Raw genomic sequence first — 9,703 nt, forward strand, 5'->3', positions numbered from 1 at the left:
GAGGAAGAAGAGCACACATTTCACAGGCCTTGTGTATGTTGGCTACACGTAAGAGCCACGGGGCTTTAATGCTCACTTATCCCACTATGACAAGCATTGATGACAAGTCAAAAATAATGTTAATTTGCTCCAACTGTTTTGACAAGCCACATGGTCTGCGTCTGCTAACCTCTGAGCTGCGAGCTGAGTGCTCTTCAGACTCAGGTCAACATTATTCAAGAGGCAAAATTACCTTATAATTTAATAAAAAAAAAAACAGGTAACCCTACCTCCATCACGATATTATTTTAGTATATAAAAAAATCCACTATTAAAATAAAACAAAACAAAACAAAATTGCTCCCACAGGCCCGTTACATTAGTGCTTCTTTCGTTTAAGCAAAGGCCTAACTCATGGATGTATTATATTGGCCTAACTCATAGGCCTAACTACATCACAAAAACCCAATTACCCAGAATGCCTCTACGCCGCCGTGTTCCACTCGTACGTCACAGCTTCTTCCTTCCGGTCCCTGTCGCCTCTCTAACGCCAGCTGCGTGGTTTAGCTGCGTTAGCTAGTCGAGCACATTTTCTCGTCTTTCACTCCGCTATCTACGACTTTGGTCTAACAATGACCACCATGTCATACCACGACGAAGAAGAAGTCAGTATACATTATTTCCTACAAACATTTGATCGCTTTTATGATAATAACAATGACACGCTGGCTATCGGTAGCCGGCTAGCCTAGTAGCTGCATAGCTAGCTTAACTCCACCGGCATAACAGTAGTTTGCGATGAGCTAGCATGATGTGAATGATGAATGCCGTTTCTAAAGAGAGCAGCACAGCCTCTGAAGCGCTTGTTGACTCTGTGTTTACTTGTTGTGGAGAATTAACGTGTTAGATAACGATGGGTATTGTTAATCATGACTGCTTGTCTGACATGTTAACGTTGTGCTGGTAACAAATGTCTAACTGTTCTGTTTCCTCGCAGTACGATCCCTATGATTACGACCTGCACACTGGTTCGTATGCACACATCTGTGTACCTCTCTTTATCTAAATGCATGATGTCACCATTCATGTTTAGACTTCCCTTGTGTGTAATTGTCTCATACTAAATCCCCCATCTCCCTGCAGGTGACCCTAAAGCAGACCTGGCCTATGAGAGGCAGTATGAGCAGCAGACCTACAGCGTCATTCCAGAGGTGATCAAGAACTTCCTGCAATATTTCCACAAAACCATCTCTGACTTGATCGACCAGAAAGTGTATGAGCTGCAGTCCAACCGTGTATCCAGCGAGAGCATCGAGCAGAAGGTTTATGAGATCCAGGACGTCTATGAGAACAGGTAACTCCTCCCCCAGACAGTGATGCTGACAGATGTAACAAATTTGTTCATGTTTGACAAGTGTTGTGCCCTCTCTGTTTTCTTCTGATTCAGCTGGAACAAATTGACCGACCGTTTCTTTAAGAATTCTCCCTGGCCAGAGGCTGAGGGCATTGCATCACTTGTTGGCAACGGTGAGTGTGTTTACCTGCAGCAGACAGAATCGTTTGTTCCTCATGGTAGAAATTTTGTTGGCCTTGAGCTTTTTGTTGTTAGTTTTTTTTTTTTTAATTATAAATTAAATACACATTCACACAGAAGAGAAGTGTTTGGATCGGATTGTGGATTATATTAACTGACGGACCTGTTATTCTGTAAACAGGATTTATAGTGAACAGATACATGTGTTCATCCTTGTGTGGTTTAGCAGTGGGAGTGTTTTATGACATTGTTTGCTCTCATGTCTTACAGATGCAGTCTTCCTCATCCTTTATAAGGAGCTGTACTACAGACACATTTATGCTAAAGTCAGCGTAAGTAACTGCTCTTGTTATCAACCTCCTTAACCATTACTGAGAAACCTGCAAAAACCTTTGCAGGATTTTTTTGTAACTGTTGTTTTCTTGATAATCAGGGCGGGCCAACTCTGGATCAGAGGTTTGAGTCGTACTACAATTACTGCAACCTCTTCAATTACATTCTCAGTAAGTTTCAAGGATATATAATACATTTTCAGTAAGACAACAACTCATGAAAATTGTGTCAAAGGAGAATATTTCTCATTGTAAACAGATGCTGATGGCCCAGCCCCCCTGGAGCTGCCAAACCAGTGGCTCTGGGACATCATTGATGAGTTCATCTACCAGGTACATAAAATTATATTATTTGCGTATCTTTAGTTGACATAAATTTCCCATAAATAGTCTTTTAAAGGTTCATTACATTTAATTGTCGGCGCAAGCTGTTTTTAGATCGGCGAGGCAGAGACAGAGGCGCACGGTATTTCCATGTTTCTCTCATCCAACTAAATACACAATCCAACTCCAAAACACTCTTGTGGACAAGTTGTGACCTGCACATTTGCCACACTATGAAATATTAATGTATAATAATGTCATATTACGACACATAAAGCAAATATACTCAGGACTACTTGAGCTTTTGAAATCACTCCGCCAAGCAGCCGTGCCTGGGATGTAGTTCCAGCTTTGCATTTGCCTTGAAAACAACTCCGTCTCGTAACGTTCCATGATTATTTCATAGCGTGGTGAATGTGCAGGTGTGTATTTGATTAGATTGATTTGATGAGGGAAAGGCGAAAATACAGCGCGCCGTACAGAGCTCAAGTCTCTGCCCCACGGATCTAAAAACAGCTTGCACTGACAATTAAAGGTAATGAACCTACTCCTAAAACAATACGGATTATGGCAATAGGTGAATTTGCCAAACTGTTTAAATATCCCTTTAAGATGACTGGATAAATTGCTGATAAGTAAAATAGGATTTACTTGTCAGTTTTCTCCTTTATGGCCCATTTCACTAACTTTGTGTTTATCATACAGCCTGTAGAATAAATGTTTACATGCTGCTAACACAAATACCTTTATTCAGTTCCAGTCCTTCAGTCAGTACCGCTGTAAGACGGCCAAGAAGTCAGAGGAGGAGATTGAATTCCTGAGGAACAACCCAAAGATCTGGAACGTCCACAGTGTCCTCAATGTCCTCCACTCCCTGGTGGACAAGAGTAACATCAACCGCCAGCTTGAGGTGTACACCAGCGGAGGTAAAGACAAAAGGATTGGTGATATTTGTTGTTCTGGAGAGTCTGTACAGCTGTGTGTTTCTGGTGTCAAAGTAATGTTAGCTTAGCCTCGTAAACCAGCCTCTCGTGGAAATGCATTTCATTTCATTTCTCGGGAGAGTCTGGCCTCATCCCCCCTGCAAGCGTTTGGGCTGGGCGGGAGCTGGGCGGGACTAGTAGCAAAGACGGTTTAATATCTTTGGTAGTAGCGTTGACAGACAACCCCATTCAGCCAATCAGCAAGTTGGTGTAGTGACGGGGCTTTGCACCAGTCGGTCCCTGATTGGCCAACGTGCTGTGTCAATCACAGCGGGCGACGCTGATTGGCTCGGCCTTCTGAGGGTTTCAGTCCAAACGCTTAGAATGGGGATGAGGCCAGACTCTCCCTCAGAATGAAATGCACTTCCGCGAGAGGCTGGTTTACGAGGCTAATGTTAGCTTGCTATACTGAAATTATCTCCAGTATATTCAGATAAAGCACTGAACAAGCCAGCAAACTTTTCCAACTTTCAACTTTAATGTATATAATATTTGTGTGCTGCAGGAGACCCAGAGAGTGTGGCTGGAGAATATGGTCGTCACTCACTGTACAAGATGTTGGGCTACTTCAGCTTGGTGGGACTCCTGAGGCTTCACTCTCTGCTTGGTGATTATTACCAGGCCATCAAAGTCCTGGAGAACATTGAGCTCAACAAGAAGGTAAGACCCAACGAAGAGAGGAACATAGTATTTCTAATCGACTAATGATGAGACTACTTTTATTTTCTGGACTCAAATTGTATTTTAGACCACATCATCATCTTGCTTTTCCTTTGGTCTTGTCCGCACCCCTGCATCTAATTTGCTGTCTGTCTTTCAGAGTATGTACTCCCGTGTGCCTGAGTGCCAGATCACCACCTATTACTACGTGGGATTTGCCTACTTGATGATGAGGCGTTACCAGGATGCCATTCGCGTCTTTGCCAACATCCTGCTCTACATTCAGAGGACAAGGAACATGTTCCAGAGGTCGACGTATAAATATGAGATGGTAAGTCAGACCTGTGCTTATTAGATTTTATTAGATATTTCTGCTGAAGTTATCAACTATTCCACTTATCCCACACAAAGAACTTGAGAGGTTTAAATTGTTCGTGTCGTTGACTTCTAATGGTGTCTGAAAAATTGAGGGGCTGATTTGTTGTGTGTGTCTTAAAAATACAGTGATGCATGCATGCAAGTATGTTTTCTAAAGCTAATGTATCAGAAGAGTTGGTAAGATGTCTTGTATTTGTATTTAATTGTAGATTAACAAACAAAATGAGCAGATGCACGGTCTGCTGGCCATTGCTCTCACCATGTACCCAATGCGCATTGATGAGAGCATCCACACCCAGCTGAGAGAGAAGTACGGAGACAAGATGCTGCGAATGCAGAAAGGGTAAGAAAGAAGAACATCACACTGAGCGTATGTGTTTATAAGACAGCTCTACACTGGCTGAACTCTATCAGAGACAGAGTTGTTGTCCTGTGATGCTGTAAGGCACGAGACAAATTGTGTCTATTTGCTTGTGTTGTTTGTGTGTATGATATTTTTGCCTATCTTGCATGTGGTGCCCAGCAGCATTAACGTCTGTAATGATTTTTTTTTCTTTTTTCCTGTTTCAGGGACCTGCAGGTGTTTGAGGAACAGTTCAGCTTTGCCTGCCCGAAGTTCTTGTCACCTGTGGTGCCAAACTACGACAATGTTCACCCCAACTACCACAAAGAACCTTTCCAGCAGCAGCTGAAGGTCTTTGCTGAGGAGGTGCAGCAGCAGGCCCAGCTCTCCACCATCCGCAGGTAGAGCATTTTATCATCTTTTATTGTGTGGTCATAGAAATCAAAAGCTTGTTGACTCAGGAGGGGTTTGCAGAGGTGTCTGTACATGCCCTCTAAAGTCCCTGTGTGTCCCTCCAGCTTCCTGAAGCTGTACACCACCATGCCAGTAGCCAAGCTGGCAGGATTCCTGGACATGACTGAGCAGGAGTTCCGCATCCAGCTGCTCGTCTTCAAACACAAAATGAAGAACCTGGTGTGGACCAGCGGCATCTCAGCTCTGGATGGAGAGTTCCAGTCTGCGTCTGAGGTTGACTTTTACATTGACAAGGTGTGTTTATGTTTATGACTTTTCTATATTAACCAGTAGGTTCAGATTATTTATCTTATTTTCCCCAGCAGGGCCAAACCGAAGCCTAATGACATACTGCACATGTTGGATATAAAATAGTAGGTGCATGATGTTAAATGGTTCATAGCTGCATCATGTTTCAATATGTTTCTCTGTACACTTTCACAGGACATGATCCACATTGCAGACACTAAAGTTGCACGTCGCTATGGAGACTTTTTCATCAGACAGATCCACAAGTTTGAGGAGGTGAGAAGTGATCAATTTTGTGTTTGGATAGAGTAGAAGATTACAGGAGTGTGGAGTTGCTTGTTTTCAGCATAAAAACAGAACTTTGAAAGTTATTGTGAGCTTTGGTATAGAGGAAATGTACCACCAGTCACTCATTCTGTCAGTAGCCCTCTTCTGAAATCATTTGTTGTAGTCGTCAGGCTGCCTGTCAAAATCTGAGAAAATTGTTGCTCTTCTCCCTACAGTTGAATAAGACGCTGAAGAAAATGCCTGCCACTGCCTCCACCACAACATCAACCACCACCACCACCACCCGGGCAGTCTGACCAGCAGCAGCCAAGAAGAACTCTGAGTCCTCTGTACCCGGAGTCCCTTCTTTTGAGCTTATTGACAAATGTTGATGATAAAACTTTTCTATATAACATGGTAACAATAAAAGGATGGTCTGCTAAAAACCTGTGATTGTTTTTTTTCCCCTTCAGGTTACCTATTGTCATTCTTAAGAACCAGTAGATGGCAGCATTTGTCAAGACCTCAAACTACCTCCTGAGCAGACATTTGACAGGCTGAATACAGTAAAGAGACAAGAAATGTAGACAGTTAAGATGAAGGTATTTTTTGCAAAGTCAAGACAGAATTAATTATTCTTTAGGCACATTATGTTTCTCTGGAATCGACTCTTCATATTGGACCATTGGAGTGCATGAGAAGTCAGCCTAGACAAAGTCAATGTAATTGTCATGAGGGGAAACGATTATCAGTGTCATGAGTCATTACGTTTTTTCACATTCCCAGACTTTTCTTAGTGACTGCGTGGCTCCTTTACTCTGCTGCACTCCCATTATCCCACCGACTGAGGCCATTGCATATTTCTTTTATTATCACATATCGTCCAACAACATTTTCCAACACAGACCTCGGGGCTGGTGATCATAATGACAAAGACAAAAAAACTTACAAAATGGGAATATAAAAAAATGAATTTTAAAAACACACCACTCATCAGAAACAGCGTCAGTTGTCATATAAAGGAAAACGGAACAACATGTCACCAAAGCACAATATACACATACTCCAAACATCCAAAACAATTCCCTACCTATTTTGGTAAGCCAGCATTTTTCTTCAAAAATATCTTTTGATTCCATCGCATATTTTTTTTTTTTTTTTTTATAAAATAAAAAAATAAAGCAAACATGGCTCATTTTGAGCACGACTCTTTACTCCCTCAGGTGGCAGTGTAAAGTCTCTGTGGGCACAATGCCATCTTTATATTTATAAAAACATTGTTATTCATATTTTTTAAATTCTATTTATAAGTCATTTCCAAGGCTATTTTTAGACTGCCTTTAATATCAAATTACTCAAAAAAGATTCAAGGTTTCTTGTTTTTTTTCATCACGTGGCTCCAGTCTGAGACAGCGGTCATCCATCTTCATTCATCATTTCAGTGAGGAGTCTCCTCGTACATGACTGATTGAGTCCATGCTAAAAATGGAGAGCAGGACCATAGTCTGCATGTTCAGTGCTGCCCTGCAGACAGGTGCTGCTACTGATCCAGAAAAGGTCTTTCATCAAACCACTACAAGTAGCGGTGGCAGGGGTCCTTCTTCCTCCTGGTGTCACGTGAAAACTGCTCATTAAGCATCACTGGGGAAAATAGTGGAAGTGCTTTTGGCTGCATTAAATGTCCATCTAAAATTTCACACCAACATGTCACTAATATCTGAAAGATAGAACGTCCGACCCTCACTCCCTCAGCGCTGATTGCATCATTTTGAAAAAAGAAAAATAATGTCAGAACATGGTAGGAACTGTGTCATTATCTCAGTTTCCCATTGATGGCCATCCGCTGGTCTGAGTGTGTGTAGCTTCATTTTCTTGAGTGTGTGTATTAGTGTGTATTAGTGTCTGCAGTCCAGGTATGACTTCAGCAGGATTAGTGAGAATGAGGCACGACTGACGATTATAAGGTCATGGTTCAACAAGCTTCTCCCACAGGGAGAGGCTGAATCTTTCTTTTACACTCAGCTCTTTGGATGAAAGTCAATGACATCAGTTGGTTTTGTCTCGCTGAAGACCAGTGCCCTGCCTGGGATTTTCCATTTCCTAAAGGTCATCTGTAGAACCCCTCTCTTCAAACACCAGCAGTGGGACCATTTCCAGCACAAGATCCACTCAAACCAGACCAGAGTAAATCTTTTTGCAGGCTGTCTCACTGATGCACTTAGGTTGGCTGATGAGGTTCCCTAGACTACACACACTCCTCCTCCAGTCCTCCCTAACCTTGTCAGGGCGGCGGCGCGGAGGAACGAGGACACACACGAGTCATGGTTGCACTCAGACCAGCGAGGCCTCGGCTAGTCATAACTCTGTGATCTCCAGGGGACTCTCCGACACGGTGTCCCCGTCCTTGTGGCGGTGCATGGGGGTGGACTTGGCCGACTCTGTGCGGGCGTTCCGCTCACAGTAAAGCCCCCCGTCGGCGTTCAGCGCCTCCAGAGAATGTGCCAGGGCCCGCTGGTCGTCCTCTGGCAGGCTGTTCAGGTCAGAGGTCAGGAGGGTCCCCGTGCTACCGTGGACCACGTGGACACCTTCAGGACCCTTCAGCTCCACAGGAAGCTTGTGCTTGAAACGCAGCGTGCCACGACCTCCGCCCATGCCCAGACGCTCGTCCTCGTCGTCGTCCAGATCACTCTGGATCAGCTGTTACAGGAGGAGAGAAGAAGTCAGCTGAGAATGAATTAAACTGCTGAAAAGTGGTACTTAGATAATGCATCAAGTTGACAAGAATGCAGATGATTGGTAGGAAACAGCTTTGAGAAAGAGCTGGATAGACCAGTATACAGAGACAGAAGTCAACAACTTGAAAATGTAGTAAGACAACAGTTCAGCAGAGAGTAACAGATTCACACATGTTTTGAATAGAAGTAGATAATTCTTCAGGTGGGAGGAGGGTGAGGTTTCCACATCAGGTCAATTCATCAAAATAATGTGCAGAAATTGCTTTTTTAAGGTAAAATTTCCAGTGATTCCAAAATGTGGAGGAGTTTCTCTGTGGTTGACACCACTCACAGCTGAACACTGAAAAGTAAGACCAGACTCTATTTAACCCAGAGTCTGGTTGAAGGCAGAAGCAGAAGTGGTGAGAGGTGTTAAACCAAAGCAGAGGACAGGGCGTCAGAATAGGAAATCAAAGTAATGCAAGACCACTCTCCAGTGGAGTCAGAGAGAAGCCGCAGGTGCAGATAGATAACCCGTTATTCAGAGCCCACCTCTGTGACTGATGAGTGATCTCCTTGGCTGGTGGATACAGTGACAAGTCGAGCTGCAAAGAGCTTTTTCAGCCTCAGGTAGTCATCCAGGACCACCTTGAGCAGGGAACCCTGACAGGACAGCAGTTAGGATCAAACAGAGCCTCCCACCTTACAAACCCCCCACCGCCACAGCATTCATTAAATGGGAATCCACAGTAATGACGTCTTATCTAAGCATCGGGCTCTCAACAACGTATCCTCAAGTCCTTGGGGGTCTCTCTTTTTGGTTTTCCCACAGGACAGACTCGTAGGAGGTCTTATGTCCCGTCCTCTGACCTTATCCTCAATTTGTTTTGGAAGGATGGAATGAGTGAGTACATAACCAACAGACAGAGAGGACTGAGGGATGATATTGGATGTGTTCATGAGGGTGTGTGCGTGTGTGTTACTCTGGATAATCTGACATGCATGTGTCTCACCTTGATAGGCCCCTCCCTCATGATCTGGCCCAGTTTAGCGATGTTGTCGTACTCCTGAATGGCTGCTCTCAAGTACCGATCATCCTCTGGCTTCGCTTGAGGCTCTCGACCAAATGTACCCTGTCAGGACAAGACCCACGTGCTCATGAAGGAACAGCTGTGTAATGGGCGGGACTCATGTAAATCCCTGGGAATGATGGCTTCATTCTCCCAGAAGTAAAACATTATCAATCCTCAAAATATAGTTGTGAGATACATAACAACTCGGATTAAAGTAAAGTACTGACATGAGTGCGTGCAGGGCTGTTCCACAGGTCAGTTATCTCACTCAGGTTCTCAGGCAGGTCGTCCTCGTGGTCGGCCTGGGCAGCCAGCTCCAGATTACGACAGAATGGGTCCAGCCACACTGGATTAGCCCTGTAGAGGCAAACACCATGATGCATGAGAACTCTGATTGATTTTGGCATTTTGTGA

General features: G+C 43.8%; 2 protein-coding genes across 2 annotated transcripts in view; one reads left to right on the forward strand and one right to left on the reverse strand.

The window, feature by feature from the left end:
* The first annotated feature begins 501 nt into the window (after positions 1-501).
* On the forward strand, positions 502-5,948 carry eif3l (eukaryotic translation initiation factor 3 subunit L). Its single transcript, XM_085800587.1, has 15 exons — positions 502-644; positions 977-1,007; positions 1,123-1,333; positions 1,427-1,506; positions 1,784-1,845; positions 1,947-2,016; positions 2,105-2,178; positions 2,924-3,095; positions 3,658-3,812; positions 3,973-4,143; positions 4,400-4,533; positions 4,761-4,934; positions 5,052-5,241; positions 5,431-5,511; positions 5,739-5,948. Exons 1-15 carry the CDS (start codon positions 612-614, stop codon positions 5,817-5,819), a joined length of 1,719 nt encoding a protein of 572 aa, XP_085656713.1. The 5' UTR covers positions 502-611; the 3' UTR covers positions 5,820-5,948.
* Positions 5,949-6,351: 403 nt separating this feature from the next.
* The window catches only part of cdh23 (cadherin-related 23), a 184,721-nt gene continuing 181,369 nt past the window's right edge, over positions 6,352-9,703 (reverse strand). The window contains exons 66-69 of the mRNA XM_085800592.1: positions 9,517-9,646; positions 9,230-9,349; positions 8,769-8,879; positions 6,352-8,199 (exon numbers count right to left, since the gene is read on the reverse strand). Coding sequence (XP_085656718.1) covers positions 7,858-8,199; positions 8,769-8,879; positions 9,230-9,349; positions 9,517-9,646 — 703 coding nt within the window. The 3' untranslated portion in view covers positions 6,352-7,857. The remainder of the gene's footprint in view (positions 8,200-8,768; positions 8,880-9,229; positions 9,350-9,516; positions 9,647-9,703) is intronic.

Source organism: Trachurus japonicus, chromosome 15 (assembly GCF_045865225.1).
Source record: "Trachurus japonicus isolate A0001 chromosome 15, Traja_1.0".
In the NCBI taxonomy this organism is placed as follows: Eukaryota; Metazoa; Chordata; class Actinopteri; order Carangiformes; family Carangidae; genus Trachurus; species Trachurus japonicus.